At 39.6% G+C, this 14,946-nt stretch overlaps 1 protein-coding gene across 3 annotated transcripts in view; it reads left to right on the top strand.

Annotated features, from left to right (window-relative positions):
• ptpn13 (protein tyrosine phosphatase non-receptor type 13) overlaps positions 1–14,946 on the top strand; it is a 52,107-nt gene that overhangs the window by 36,226 nt on the left and 935 nt on the right. Inside the window, exons 22-48 of one of the 3 annotated variants that reach the window (XM_047372681.1) lie at positions 1,006–1,113; positions 1,214–1,345; positions 1,443–1,924; positions 2,291–2,407; positions 4,527–4,620; positions 4,694–4,779; positions 4,872–5,040; positions 7,240–7,454; positions 7,560–7,658; positions 7,740–8,113; positions 9,049–9,208; positions 9,304–9,459; positions 9,866–10,037; positions 10,160–10,370; positions 10,519–10,604; positions 10,689–10,750; positions 11,746–11,901; positions 12,047–12,212; positions 12,362–12,448; positions 12,548–12,654; positions 12,737–12,792; positions 12,888–12,988; positions 13,119–13,267; positions 13,927–14,017; positions 14,112–14,449; positions 14,535–14,750; positions 14,829–14,891. In XM_047372681.1, coding sequence (XP_047228637.1) covers positions 1,006–1,113; positions 1,214–1,345; positions 1,443–1,924; positions 2,291–2,407; positions 4,527–4,620; positions 4,694–4,779; positions 4,872–5,040; positions 7,240–7,454; positions 7,560–7,658; positions 7,740–8,113; positions 9,049–9,208; positions 9,304–9,459; positions 9,866–10,037; positions 10,160–10,370; positions 10,519–10,604; positions 10,689–10,750; positions 11,746–11,901; positions 12,047–12,212; positions 12,362–12,448; positions 12,548–12,654; positions 12,737–12,792; positions 12,888–12,988; positions 13,119–13,267; positions 13,927–14,017; positions 14,112–14,449; positions 14,535–14,750; positions 14,829–14,891 — 4,253 coding nt within the window. Of the gene's footprint in view, positions 1–1,005; positions 1,114–1,213; positions 1,346–1,442; positions 1,925–2,290; positions 2,423–4,526; positions 4,621–4,693; positions 4,780–4,871; positions 5,041–7,239; positions 7,455–7,559; positions 7,659–7,739; positions 8,114–9,048; positions 9,209–9,303; positions 9,460–9,865; positions 10,038–10,159; positions 10,371–10,518; positions 10,605–10,688; positions 10,751–11,745; positions 11,902–12,046; positions 12,213–12,361; positions 12,449–12,547; positions 12,655–12,736; positions 12,793–12,887; positions 12,989–13,118; positions 13,268–13,926; positions 14,018–14,111; positions 14,450–14,534; positions 14,751–14,828; positions 14,892–14,946 lie in introns of all 3 variants that reach the window. The other 2 variants (XM_047372680.1, XM_047372682.1) reach the window with 2 other exon arrangements.

Genomic DNA, 14,946 nt, shown 5'->3' with positions numbered 1-14,946 from the left:
AACAATTTTGCCAACATTTCTTAATGACTTTATCACCTCTTTACCTTCTAAAACTTCACTACATTAAACAGATGTCTCCAGATATGTTTCAAAGAGAGCCTGAATGCATGATATTGAAAATTGACATAGCAGTTCTTTGCATAACACATATTGCAAACAGTGGTGTTGTTACTGATTATTTCTGATTTTGTTTTTTGTAATAGAACAACACAAACTAATATATGATTGTGAAGTGAAAAGGATACATGGTTTTCAGAGATTTCTAAAAGCATTTTACTGCAACTGCAAGGTTTTGTGGGTATGTCTTTAACTAGTTGTGCACATCTAGAAACTGAAAGAAGTCCTCTTTGCAAATTGCTCAAACTTAGCTGGATCGAATGAGTGGTGGCTGTGAAGAACAATTTTCAAGTCTCAGATTCTCAACTCGATTTAGGTCTGGACCTTAATTGGAACATGAATGTTCTTTTACCTGAATTACACTATTAAAGCTTTGGCTGTATGTTAAGGTACATAGGTAATAAGGTAAAAATGTATTAAGTCTGTTAATTTCCAGTCATTCTGCAGCATGTTACAAAAGGTGCAGAGTAAAAAAAAAAAGCCTTTTTAGCCATTTCATTACGGGCAAATGGAACTGAAAGCAACATAGAGTTAAATGAACAGAAAGGGTAAGTAACTTTATTTTTCTGTACATGCAGATTACATGAAGGCTGTAGTCCAAGTATTACCTTATATTTAAAAACAATCCCCTGGCTCTTCCTTCTATAGTGGCCAGAGCTTTATTTAGCTTTATTCTTCTTCCCATCATCTCTGACCAGCTTTCCTGTTCTGGCTAAAGCAGTGATGCATTTCTCCAGCTAGAACAGCTTCCCCGTTCTAGCTAGAGAAATGCATCCCCACCAGCAGTGTTCGTTTTCCACTACACATAATGTTTTTTTTTTAATCTCATCTGAGCAGAGCTTCTTCTACTATGTCCCCTACATGACTTGAGGCTTGTGTGTATTGTAGGATTTCAGGTTGTCGGAGGGGAGAACTCTGGTCGTACAAACCTTGGAACAATCATTAGCTCCATCACTCCTGGGGGTCCTGCTGATCTAAACGGCCACCTTAAACCTGGTAAGAGACTAATTTGTAGTGTTTTTTTTAAATATATTCTCCTGTAAATTTCCCCCTTTACTAGATTCCTGTGTTGTTAACATTGATAAAATTGTTTCAGGTGACCGGCTGATATCTGTGAATGATCTAAACCTGGATGGATTTTCTCATGATGAAACTGTTAATATCCTTCAAAGCGCTCCAGATGATGTGACTCTGGTTGTTTCACAACCTAAAGAGAGGCTTTATAAAGGTAGGAACATATATCTGTTTAAGATGAAAGTAAAATGTATAATTTATTTACTTTACTCTCAGTCTTACATCACCTTCCTGTTCTCGTGTTTTGACAGATTCCACCCCAAATGTTCCCCAACCACCCAAATCATCTTTTAATTCACCTAAACCAGTCCGGAGACTAGAGCTGGAGATTGAGACGTCATCAGAGAAACATCGCGGCACAGTAAGCCCCAGCCCTCCTGTCCACGGTGGTGGCACTCCCTCGTCCGCCTCCTCTCCAGTCCGTCAGCACACCAGCCTCAACTCTCAGGACTCTAGGACCAGCAGTTCTGCTATAATCAGCCAGCCCTCTCGTGATAGAGTTCAGCAGGCCTTGGAAAGAATGAAAGCTGCTACCACTGCTGAAACCACTACCAGCAATCAAGTACTAGAACCAAATACTGAGTTGAATGCTTCACCTCCAGCTCTGCCTCCGAAAACGAGAAAAGTCAAACCTTCAGCAGCTCCATCAGTTTCTGAACAGTCTGACAGGGGGGATACAGACATGGATGAAGAGACTTATTCCGGTTGTCAAGAGAAACTGAAAGCCAAAAAGGTACGGTCCTTGTGGTTATGAATTTATTGCTTTAAATTATATTTTGCTCTTATTTTCCAACATGATAATTGTCTGCTCTGATGGACCATGAACCCAAGTACACACAGTGTAATCTTTTGATTCAGTTGGAACAAATTCTTCTCCTATGAACAAGCATCATGGCTTACCTGCCTGATGCTTGACACCGCTGCCTGCATGTTGTTAACCTTTGGCCTATCAGTGTCAATGGAAGGCCCTTTTTACCTGTATACTGCATGATAAGCATCTGTTTGACTCGTCTGCATTAACATCTTTTTCACATGGCCTTAATCACTTTTTCCTCACTGCATGTTCAATTCAGCTTGATGCCTTGTTCTCTGTTTGCAGGAAAACATCATGGAAAGTTTAAATGGTAATGCCCCAGGGGTCAGTAGTCTCCGTCCAGGAGATCTATTTGACGTTGAGCTGTCAAAAATAGACAGCAGCCTGGGCATAAATGTCACGGTACTGTTCGACAAGGTTTTCACCCTCTCTTTGTTTTGGCGCCTTTCTGGCTCATCTCCTCACTGTTGCTCTTCTGTTTTTGGTTTGTTCTCTTAACATTAAAAAAAATACTAATAAAGTCCTGGTATCTTATAGTGCCTTGGCAGTAATGACCAACAACTGTGTACAACGAGCTGCTTTATGGGATTTTCTATGGCTGACTTTGGTTTATGCTTGATGGCTGATTTTTCTGGAGTGCCATTAATCAAACCTTTCTCTCAGGGAATTCAGAAATTGATTTCTTCTATTTTATGCTTTTTTTTTTGTCACTCTTTAGTTCATGAAATTAATGTAAATATCAGACAAATTTAACCTGAGTAAATTAAAAATGCAGTTGTCAAATGATGATTTCATTTATTAAGAGGGAAAACTATCCAAACCATCCTGGTCCTATGTGAAAGACTTACTGTCTCCTAAATCTAAAAAAATGTTTGTGCATCTTTTGATAGCAACGACTTAAGGATTTTAACTTTGACTAGGCCACTTCAAAATATTTTTATTTATTTTTATTTGTTTCAGCCGTTCAAAAGTAGTTCAGATGCCCCATCCATCACACTACTACAACCATGTTTGACAGTCAGTGTCATGTCATTTCTCTGAAATTTTGTTAGTTTTACACCAGATGTAAGAGGATGCACACCTTTCATTAAGTTCCACTTTTGTTTTGTTAGTCCAAAGAATATTTCACTAAAAACCTTATGGATCATAATGATGTTTTTTGGCAAATATGTAGATAGGTCTTTGTGCTCTTTCTGCCCAGCTGTGGACTTGGCTCTGAACCTCCCCCGTGGACGCCTTTTTTTTTTTGTCTCTCTTTTTATTGTTGAATCATGAACACTGACCTTAATTGAGGCAAGTGAAGCCTGCTGTTCTTTAGATAATGTTCTGAGTTCTTTTGTGACCTCCTGGATGAGTTGTCGATGCTCTCCTGGAGTAATTTTGTTAGACTAGCAAGGTTGATCAGTATCCGATGGCTCTCGATGTAGTTTGCTGCAGTCCTAAAATCTAAGAAATAAAGTTTTAACCCTTTAACCCAGACAGATAGATGTCACTGAGTGGGTTTCTGATGATGTGTTGCTGCTTGAGTTTTCTCCCCTGACATTGTCAGAAGGGTTGTATTTCTTGATTCAACCAGTTTGGCAGCCGAACCTGGGGCTTTTCAAAAAAATTCATGTTAATTAATGATTTAACAAGGGGGGTGATAACATTTTCACAATGGTCTGGTTGGTTTGGAGAGCTGATAATACTGAAATGATTAAAACATTTGAAAACTGTATTTTTTTTTAATCCTCGGAGGTGTTTTTTATTTACTGTCATCTTGGTCTGATATTAAAATTAGTTTAAACTGAAACCTTTTATGTGACAAACAAAGTAAAAACAGAAAAACTATGAAAGGAGAGGGAGGAATACTTTTTTACAGTACTATACCTCTCTTGCCATCCTCCTGACTGCATGATGGCAAAATAAACTCTGGTCCTTGTCCAGCCTTTTTTGTCACAGTTCCAGTTGTTTTAAACCTTTTAGATATTGCCCTGGCTGCGTAGGCAAGTCTAGACTCGTAGCTGTTTTCTTATAACCAATTAACTGATTTAGATCAACAAACATTGGCTTTCCTTGAATACCACGACTCTTCTCATTTTTAAGAGTGGCTAGGTGAAAGAAAGTCATGGATTACTAATTTATAGTGCTAATTTAAAGTAAAGACACTATTAATAATAACTGAAATAAGTGTGAATTCATTAATTTTAAAAAAGCAGTTATCTTTATTCTACCAGCAAAATTGGTCCTGATAATTGTAGCTTTTGTTCAAATAAAATCTTTTTCTAATTTGGGGCATTTTCCTGATTTAAAAAAAAGCTTTTTTGACATCTTTGCCAGAGGTGTTTATAGTCACCGAGGGCAAAAACAGAGACGTGTTTAAAACTATTAAAACACTCAATGTCTAAACATTTTATTTGATAAAGCAATGTTCATTTTAAACGCAGAATAGAAAAAAAAAAACTCACATTTTCCATTAACCCAAATAGAAAAATCACAAAGTATCAACTTACCCTTGGCTGAAGAGTTGTTTGTTTATTAGGGTGGAGTTAACACAACTGTCCGACATGGAGGCATCTATGTCAAAGCCCTCATACCAAAAGGCGCTGCAGAGCTTGATGGGAGAATACAGAAAGGTGAGTGGTTAAAAACTGATGCTACAGAAGTTAAAGTGAAGATAAATTAATTTGGGGTGTGTCATATGCGCAGGTGATCGTGTGTTGGCCGTCAATGGAAAGAGTCTAGAGGGAGCTACACATCATCAGGCAGTGGAGGTCCTCAGAGACACAGGCCAGGTGAGGGCTGGCACTTGCAGGGATAACAAGCTGTTCAGCAGCCACCCAGATGGCCTCTGACAACATGTTAACCATGTTTTGTGTGTGTGCAGACGGTGCAGTTGCGTCTGGAGAAGGGTCTTTCACCTGCGGACAGCACTCAAGCTCCCCTCACACCTCAATCCGCTATGCGTTTTTCTGCTGGTAACCGCAGTCAAGCTAAGGACAAGGAGCCGCCACCAGAGGCCAAAGATAAACCGGAGTACAGCTTTGTCACTCGAGGTACGATAAGGTGCCTTAATGAGGAGTTTTTTTAGACAGTGCTCATGTAATACAAACCTAACCTTTCCTTTTTGAAAAGCTCTTCATTTTGCACAGAATGAGGTTGTCCTATCTTGTTTACCACTGATTATTTGAGTCAGCAAATTTTCAGAAATGTTAACAATGCGACTCTTTGTTCTCACTCCCAGCAAGTAACTTCCCATAGATAATCTGATTTGAAAGGAAATGAGCATGTCTGTACAAGCCATTAGCTGCACACTGGTGCCTATTCAGGGCTGAGCTGAACTTCTTAGAACACATTTATTCCTGGGATGACTTTTTAATTAAATATTAAAATTCACATGTGGGGTTTAGTTATGTGTGTTTATTTGCCTGCTTTTCTTTTTCAAGTACACCTACAAAAAAAATGTTTTACATTAAACACCAAACAACAAGGAAGATAGCATTAGCAGTGGTGGTTGTGCCTCAAGTGGTTCCTTAGTGGATTATGTATTGTTTGTCTGTGGTTTATGTTGAAGTACATATCATAAGCCAGCTATAATAATATCCTGAAATGTTACTTTCTGTGCTCTGCAAATGCATTCATACTCTAAAGTTGTTTTTTTTTAGCTTTGCTTATGTTTCAACCACAAACCTTAAGGTGTATTATTGGGATTTCCTGGTTATGTGTTTTCCTGGTCCTAGAGGGACGATGTTCAGCATGTTTTAGGTATTTCTTGCTTGGACTATACACCTTTAAATACATGAACTAATCAGTTGTAGGCTCCAGTAGAGATAGTGATAAGTCTGCATTTTCATTTAAGTTTTGCAGAAGGGACACAAAACATGTAGGGCTGCAGACCTCGAGGACCGGTATTGCATATCTCTGTGATTGACCAACAAAAAGTAGAGCATACTTAGAAGGAAAAAGGTATTTGGTTTTCAGTTTAAATAAGAGTTAGCTTTTAAATTCTTACCCCAAACTTTCAAAATCTCATAAAACACAACTCAATCCACCGTTTGGAAATGAAAAATATGGCACAGTTGCAAACCTCCCAAGACATTGCCCTAACTGACTGGGTGAAGGCTGTGTTAATCAGAGAAGCAGCCAAGAAGCCTAAAGTAGCTCTGGAGGAGCTGCGGAGACCACCTGCTCAAGTGGGAAAATTTGTTGACAGGACTACTATTCGTTTTCCTCAATGCAAATGTGGCCTATGTGGAAAAGTGGCAAGATTGTTGAATTTTTTAAAGAAAGCTATTAGACGTTCACTCTACAATTTTCAGCAAGTCATGTAGTGGACAAGGAAAAAGAAAACTGCCACCCTGAACTCACAGTCCCCCACTTATAACGGGAACTTACCGGTAAGTTATCTTTCAAAGTAGATTGTCCCAAATTTCAACCTCTTAGGCTGCGTTCACCCTGCAGGTCTTGATGCTCCATTTCGATTTTTTTCTGTAATCCTGTTTTATTTATTTTTTATTTTGCGTGGGCGTTCAAACTACTAATTGAATGCGAACGGCCTCAGACTTTGGTCTGAACGATTCACGATGCCCGAAGCGACCTGCGTGCGCAGCAGTAGAATGTAGACATCACGCACACGGATTTGGGCCTAAATGTGCAAATCTGGAAGAGACATTCCCCAAATGACACTGCCCAGGTGTATTTACACTAAAATGTGGTTCTATGAAGTGTTGATCCAGGGGGTCAATGCATCAATGCACCAATGCACACCACACTTTTCAGATTTTGTTTGTGGTAAAACGTCCTGACAAAAATCTGGGTATGCCATCTGAATTTGTGATGACTCCAGCTTTTATTCCATATTTTCTATGCTGTTAGATGAAAACGCCTGTCCTGGTAAATATCTCTTACTCTGTCAAAATCAGGTTTATTGACCATTTAAGTTGTGTGAAGCGGGACAGATTTAGATGTAAACTGTAACTGAGTAGCTGAAAGAAACTTTGAGCCTTGAGGCTTGAAGTTGTGACTCAGACTCTGGTAATAGTTTACCAGAGACTTTATATGGCTGAGTAGCTTCAGATTTATTTGATAATTGGATTTGTGTCTGGAAGAAACTGTGCAGCCATTTGGAAATTTCTTGTTATTTCACAAAGAAAGAAGAAAATTTGAGAACAAGTAACTTTCCTTCTTTATTAACTGAAGCTTAAGCTGTTGCTCGTTTTGGTTCTCTCTGTAGATTAATGTCTTTATCCAAATAGATAACGTGTTTGAGGTGTGTCTGCTGAAGAACACCTCTGGACTCGGCTTCAGCTTTAGCAGAGAAGACCACGCTCCTGATGAACCCCACGGCCCCAGCTTGGTAAGGGTGAAAAAGCTTTTCCCGGGCCAGCCAGCTGCAGAGAGCGGCCGCATCAACGTGGGCGACGTCATCTTACGGGTCAATCAAACCCCTCTCAAGGGACTCTCACAACATGTTTGTAGATTTTTGTTATGTAATTGCAATTTAAATCATTCAGCCGTATGTTTTTGGACATTATTTTTATCATATTTATTCTTTGGGCTTTTTGTGTGCACTTAGGAGGTGATATCAGCCTTGCGAGGAACTGGACAGGAGGTGACGTTGCTCCTCTGTAGACCTGAAGAGGGTGTTCTCCATGACATGGACACATCGGCTTTGGTGAATTGGTTAAAAAACAGCTTTCTCGATGTCAACATTTCTTTAAATAATTAAAATGAAATATAACATATTCCTTCTCAGACACCCAAACCATCTCCCAGAAAGGTGCCTGTAACCCTTTCAGAGCCCAGCCTGAACTTGAACAGGACTGCTTCTCCTCCTGGGACAACACAGAAGGGCCCGGTGGAAGAGGTTCTGGTGAGGCTCCAGCTCAAAACCCCCGGTCGACACAACAGCTACAGCGACAGCACTGATGGTGATGAGGAGGTGGAGAAAGCTTTCACCTTGAGCGCTATGGAACACAGCATTCAAAACTGGGACAGGAATGTTTATCAAACACCCAGTGGTAACTCAGAACTGGGACGTTACAACAGCTCTGGTCAGCTGGACGGCACCTGCCACTCAGCTTTTTACTCTCCGAACCTCTCAAAGACAAGATTAGACCTCAGCAACAGGTACCTGATCCACTAATGAAACAATAAATCAACTCTGACTATTCACGATGCACTGATCCAAATGTTGGGGGCAATTTCCAATCTGTTTTTGTAAAGGCATTGGCCTGCCCAATTTGCTTTGGGCTGATTCTGTTTCTCTTTTAACAACTATAACATTAGATATAGAACAGCATTCGGATTAGTTTTGTCTTGTTGTTATTCCCTGAGTGATTTTTAGGAGTCTTGTTAGTTGTAGAGGCAACATTGCATCATATGTGATGTTGAGTTTGTTTCAAGATGAGAATAAAACCCCGTTTTACTGCGGCTTTTTAAGGAACAGACTACATTTTAAACTGTGGTTGGCATCAACAGTTAGCTGGGTTATCATGACTAAAACATCACTTCTGTATGTATTCCCTTGCAAATGTAGACATTTAGCTTAAGTCAGAGTTTTCCAAATGGCTACCAACATTTCCAAATTCGGCATATTTCATAACAGGATAAATAAAACAGAGACCATTTTCTAAATCTTCCTGTTAACTTCTGAAAGTCTTGCTCTCTCGCAGCCTGAATAAATCTCAGACATTTCTCGAACACGTCGTCTAAACTACAGTTATCTTTTCAATAGCTCCTTACATCTCTGCGCTTCCTCCGACATTTTTTTAGACACCTCACTGACTTTGATGGTATGTAACCTGGAGTCTTCTTCCCTCCGCTGTTTTGACTCTGAGGGTTGTTGTTCCTGTGACTTATCAGCACGTAGGTATTGTACGTTCAGTAATCGGCAAAAAAGAACAGACTTTCGAGTTTCTGTTTAGCCAGTCACTGCTCAGAGCCATCTAACCTGTGATTTTGCTGATTTAGGTCACCACCCAGTATATTGGTGCATCTTAGTTCATCTTGTGAAATTTTTTTAACTGTTTCCTGAAATTTTGTTTTTGCAAATGTTTTTATAGGAGTTCTTCATCACCTTTGGAAGCTGATATGGAGTCATCCTCTCTGCCTGTGATGTCCTCCGGCTCTCCCCCCAGTCCCAATCCCCTGCCCCCTCCAATGCCTCTGCCCTTAAAATTCAAAGGCCCCAGCAATAGTCAGGACATGGAAGAGCTGCTCCCGGTAAGGACTCTGGAATTGATGAAAAGGTGTAATTCAAGACAAGATCTTTTCATACATGGTAGGTCCTTTAACTGAGATGCTGCTTTTGTTGTTAGGAAGCAGAGCTGATGATCTCTTTGTTGAAGTCAGAAAAGGGCAGCCTTGGTTTCACCCTCACCAAAGGCAACAATCAAGGGTGCTACATCCATGATATTGTCCAGGATCCGGCCAAAGCAGATGGAAGGCTGAGACCTGGTGATCGAATGGTCAAGGTATGAATCTATTCGAAGGTGTCTTTGTTCTGTGCTTATTTAACTCAAAAATATATTACATTTCATTTCTGTTTTTAAAGATTTCAAAATCACTTGGTTTATTTTGAACGTTGTTTCTGTACCGCCTGTTAATCTTCCTCTGAAGGGTTCGGCTTTACTTTCAGTCGGTTTAAGGACCGAATGTCTGGTCTGTGTTGGATTACCAAATAACAATTGGCTCATCTTTGTTTATGTGGCAAATTACCAGCTAAGTGGGTTAAATCTGTCAGTTTAACAATCTAATGGAAACATCTGAATCACATAACTCAGCATAAAAATCCGAATCAGGTCTGGTTCTGTGTTTCAATTTATTCTAACCTATTCCTTTTAATGGACATATTATTTTTTCCTTTGTCTTTCCAAACAGGTTAACAACACAGATGTGAGTTTTATGAACCACACCGAGGTGGTCGATCTTGTTCGTGCTGCCCCTCAGGTGGTTGATTTGGTGGTAGGAAGGATTCTGGAACCCCCCAAATTCCCAGTAGAAGCCCACCTGCTCCCTGATATCTGTTACAAGAGCAGCAAAGAACCACTAGGTAAGAAGCTGCCATCTTTAAGAAAACAAATGTGTTAAATTAGTTGTTAGACTTTTACACCTTCGCGTGTTTTTGCATTCTGAATTACTTCCTCCATCTAAATGTGCTCTTCTTTTTTATAGGACTGGTCCTAGATGGTGGTATGGACAGCATTTATGGGGTCTTATTTGTGAAAGATGTCATACCAGGTTCACCAGTCTATAAAGAAGGAACATTGAAACCACTTGACCTTATCCACTACATTAATGGGGCTCCTACCCAGGACCTAACTCTGAGTGAGAGTAAAAGACTCTTGGAGCTCTCCCTTGATGACCTTTGTCTGAAGGCCACAAGGTATTCTGCACTTACCATGTGGTCTATTCGAAGTCTGGCTTGTGTTCTTGTATCTTGGCGAAATTTGTTTTTTACACACTTTTTAAGGATTTCTTTTAAAGAAATTTAGAATCTATCCTTTTTAATTGCTCTGTTCTTTGTTTCTCAGAGATGGAATGCCTTTATCTCCTGAACACAAACATGTCACTTTTCTGGACAACAACATTGGCTCCAAACTGTCATCCAACATAAATGGTTTGTTTTGCATGTTGAAGACTGCTTTTATTGTATTTCATTTTGTGTTTTTAATGTAACAAAAGCAATCTTTTTTTGTTTAAGGTTTCCTTAAAAGGGATGATTCCAGAGACACGGAGGATCTCACATCACTTTGTCCTGCAGAGGTGAGTCAGGTCATATTGACTTTTGGTGGTACACTGTAACTAAAACTTGAACTTCTGTCATCTAAATCTTAGTAAGTTGATGCCCAGTGCCTTGAAAAGGTTTTCCGACTCCCATTATGCTCCATTACCACTACAGACTTCAGTCTATGTTTTGTGGATATAGTAAAAGACCAACACAAAGCAGTGCATACTGGTGAAATAGAAGGAAAATGATGTTTGGTTTTGAAAAAGTTTTTACAATTAAAAATAATAGAAATTAATAGAAGTTAATAGAGTCCTTTGGGAAGGCTTTTAAGGTTTGTAGAACATTAGTGTAAACACCTCTTATAAAGACCAAGGAACACAGCACACATTAGGTTATAAAGTAGTGTAAAACAGGGGGAGCTTATATAAAAGGAGATGGAGGAGCTGCAGAGACCACAGCTCAGGTAGGAGGATCTGTTGACAGGACTATTAATCTTGCACTCAAAGAATTTGGCCTTTTAAGGCGGCATAGCAAAAGAAAATGAGTCCTGTTCGTAGTTTACCTCAACTTATATAGAGAACTGAAATCAAATTCTTTGGTCTTTATGCAAAAACACTGAGTGGTGGAAAAACTAACACTGGACTTCACCCTGAACACACCACCCCCTTAGTAAAACATGGCCATGGCAGCATCATGCTGCGGAGATGCTTTTCTTCAGCAGGGACAAGGAAGCTGCTAAGAGTTAATTAAAAAAAATTGATTTATCTGGCTCGTATTTGTAAAAATTTTGAAAAAAGCTGTAGCATTCGCTTTACAATCATCTTTCTCTTGTTCTGTCTCAAAACATCCCCAATAAAATAAATGTTTGTGGTTTTAATGTCACAAAATAGGGAAAAAAAAGTACAAGGTATTATAGGAGTATAGGTATTTTTGCAATGTACTTTAAAAATTTTGCCACATTTATGATGAACATTGTGTCACAGTGAGTTTCTGTTAAAGGTAAACACACATTTCCTCGCTTTCAATGCAGGAGGAGATTATATTGTTGGATCTGGAGAAGCCACCATCCGGAGGTCTGGGTTTCTCTCTGATTGGTGGGGAGAGGGGAATCTTTGTGAAGTCCATCATGCCAGGAGGAGTCGCAGAGTCCTCAGGAAGGCTTCAGGTTGGAGACAGGCTGCTAAAAGTGAGTACCGTAGACTTCTGTTGTTTCTTAAAGCCTATAGGCTTTTCGCTCCAAGGCTTCTATCTAAAATCAGTTTTCAAAATTTCAAATGTAATAGGCAGCCATTTTGAGGGTTTTAATATGACCAACTGTCTCAATCTTCTAGGTAAATGATGATTTAATGACCAGTATCTCCCACAACAAAGCTGTCACCACCATTAGAAAAGCTAGAGGTCTGGTACATCTGATTGTTTCAAGACCACCTGACCAGAACCCAAACGCATACCTGGCCAGTCTGCCTATAAACTCTGACAAGTGCAATGGCAACACAGGTACAAGCAGGGGCTTCATTGTTACCCTTCAGGTTTTTGTAATGCAGAAATGTTAACAATGCCTGCCAAACTTGATTTTAAATTACATTGTAACATTATTTTGGTAAAACCTTATATTCTCTCTGCCTTGTTTTTTTTTTTTTTTTTAGATCTGAGTCAGGGCAGTGGAGGGTTCACTAAGCTTCGGATGTCAGTGAGCCAGAAGTCCAACAACATTCCTAGCATACCACCAATAGGTAGAATAGATTGGACAATTACTCGGAACGTAAAAAGAAAAGAAAAAAAAAGAAATATTGCCTTGATGTTCCCCTGATGTTTCTCATTTAACTTGACAGACTATGATGATGGACCCCTAGAGGAGAAAAAAGAGACTGAGCAGAATGCAGACCTTTCAGAGGACACCGACTGTGATGGGTCCTCTTTACCTGAAGACTCACCTGTGGTACAAATTCAACAAACGTACTTAATAAAATCTAGTTGTTAGAATGTTTCTGTTTTGTTAAATCGGTCATTTTAACCTACAGGGTTCTCAGAAAGTGACATGGAATGAAGAGAGCGTTGACGACCCAAGGAATGAAAAGTAAGATTCTGGTTTTGCATATAAGCTTAGCAAAGTGAAGGTTTTATTCCCAACATGTTTACTAAATATTTTTCAACTGTTTGTGTTGAGAATAGCAGCTATCTGCAGATGGGTGCATTGCAGCCAAAGAAAGATGACTTCACATGGGGAAGTGATGAACTCCCGATAGAAAAGATCAGCTCCCAATCAACAGATGGTAGGATTTACTCTTCAGTTACAATTTTAATTTAATAAATAAATTAACCCTCATGTTTGATTGTGTTTTAGAAAGGAGGTCTGATTGGTCTACATTTAAAGTTTTGAATCAATCTCCTTACTTCACACAGACAAGTCAATCATCACAAAGGACGAACTGACCACTCTGCCCCTTGTCAGAGTGGTTCCTGGTGGCCAGTACACAGGAACAAAGCTCAACTCTGTCGTCCGTATGATGAGGGGGCTCCTGGACCAGAAAGTTCCACTTCAAGAATTTGAAGTAAGGTTGAACTTAAATATGAGGAGCTGTTTGTGGGGAATATTCTGCAAAGGGTGGGATTTCATTTCTGGCTGGAACAGAAATGGAAAGTGGTGTATGGAAAAAATATTTGCATTCCCAGACCTTATTCTCCAGCTCCACATTGATGCAGTTGTTAACGCTGATGCCTTGCAGCAAAATGGTGACGTGTTCGAATCCCAAGCATGCCCCAGTTCTCTTCTACCACTCCAGCTTCCTCTAACAGTCCAAAAATATGCCAGTTAGTTTAATTTGTCTTCCTAAATTGCTCCTAGGTATTAATTAAATGTTTGCATTTAATTTATAGGGATGTTTTCTGTATATACTTAAAGTAATTTAAAAGCTGACTTAGGAAAGTATGGAAAGTTGGATGTAAAAAGGTTTATGAACCTTTTAATATAACTCAGGTTATTGTTTTGTCATTTAAAAATACAGAATACTTTTAAACATTTAATGAGTTTGTGTTTATGAAGATGTAACTGTAAATATCTTTTGGCTGTACTAATATGCGCACCTCTCATCATCCCCCAAGTGTCACACCTAGCAAGTTTGCAGTAGAGATGTTAAACAGGAGTTATGTTAAAGCAAAAATATTATTTTCTAGAGAAATTAATGTTAGTTTTGACCTTTCTCCATGTCAGAATCTTCAGAATCTTCAGCCACTCGATGACTGCTTAGTCGGTCAGACCAAAGAAAACAAGAAGAAGAACCGCTATAAGAACATTGTTCCCTGTAAGAAAAGCATCACCGCTGTTTCCACTTGGTGTGCGAGTTTTTTGTTTTCTTTTTCAAGTTAAATAAATTATACTACACTTATATGTTCTAGTCGACACGACTCGCGTGGTTATTGGCAAAGATGGCGGATACATCAACGCTAACTTCATCAACATGCAAGTGAAGGATGAGAACTTCCAGTACATCGCCTGTCAGGGACCTTTGCCCACCACACTGGGCGACTTTTGGCAAATGGTGTGGGAGCAGAATTCCAACGTGATAGCTATGATGACGCAGGAGATCGAAGGGGGCAAAGTGAAATGTCAGCGGTACTGGCCGGACACGCCGAGGTCACCTGAGATGGTGGACGACAGGTTACAGATAACACTCGTCAAAGACCAACATCTGGACCACTTTGTCATCCGGCTCATTGAGGTCAAAGATGTCCAGGTGAGCAAAAGAATTGATTTTCTCCTGATTTATGCATCAGATAGATTTAATGGGACCATTAACATCAGAGCTTTTGTTTCTTAAGACAAATGAAGCCAAGCTTGTAACTCATCTGAACTACACCGGATGGCCTGACCACGGAACACCCTCGCAACCCGAGCATCTGCTCACATTTATTTCCTACATGAGGTACGTTCATCAATCAGGACCCATCGTCACACACTGCAGCGCAGGCATCGGCCGCTCAGGGGCCCTCATCTGTATAGACGTGGTTCTGGGGCTCATCAGTAAAGATGCAGATGTAAGTGTGGAAAACTCTGTCTTATTAATAAGGCAGTTTCTTTTCATCGGTGTAATCTAATAGATGTTTTTGCTTTAGTTTGATATTTCAGACGTAGTACGAAATATGAGACTTCAGAGACATGGAATGATCCAGACAGAGGTGATTATCTTTTATGTATTTAGTCTGCGTTTTATTTCTTAATGTCTAGAGTCTT

The sequence above is a fragment of the Girardinichthys multiradiatus genome, chromosome 8, assembly GCF_021462225.1.
Source record: "Girardinichthys multiradiatus isolate DD_20200921_A chromosome 8, DD_fGirMul_XY1, whole genome shotgun sequence".
NCBI lineage: Eukaryota > Metazoa > Chordata > Actinopteri > Cyprinodontiformes > Goodeidae > Girardinichthys > Girardinichthys multiradiatus.
Note: the sequence above shows the minus strand (reverse complement) of the source record. Positions and strands in the feature narration are given on the sequence as shown.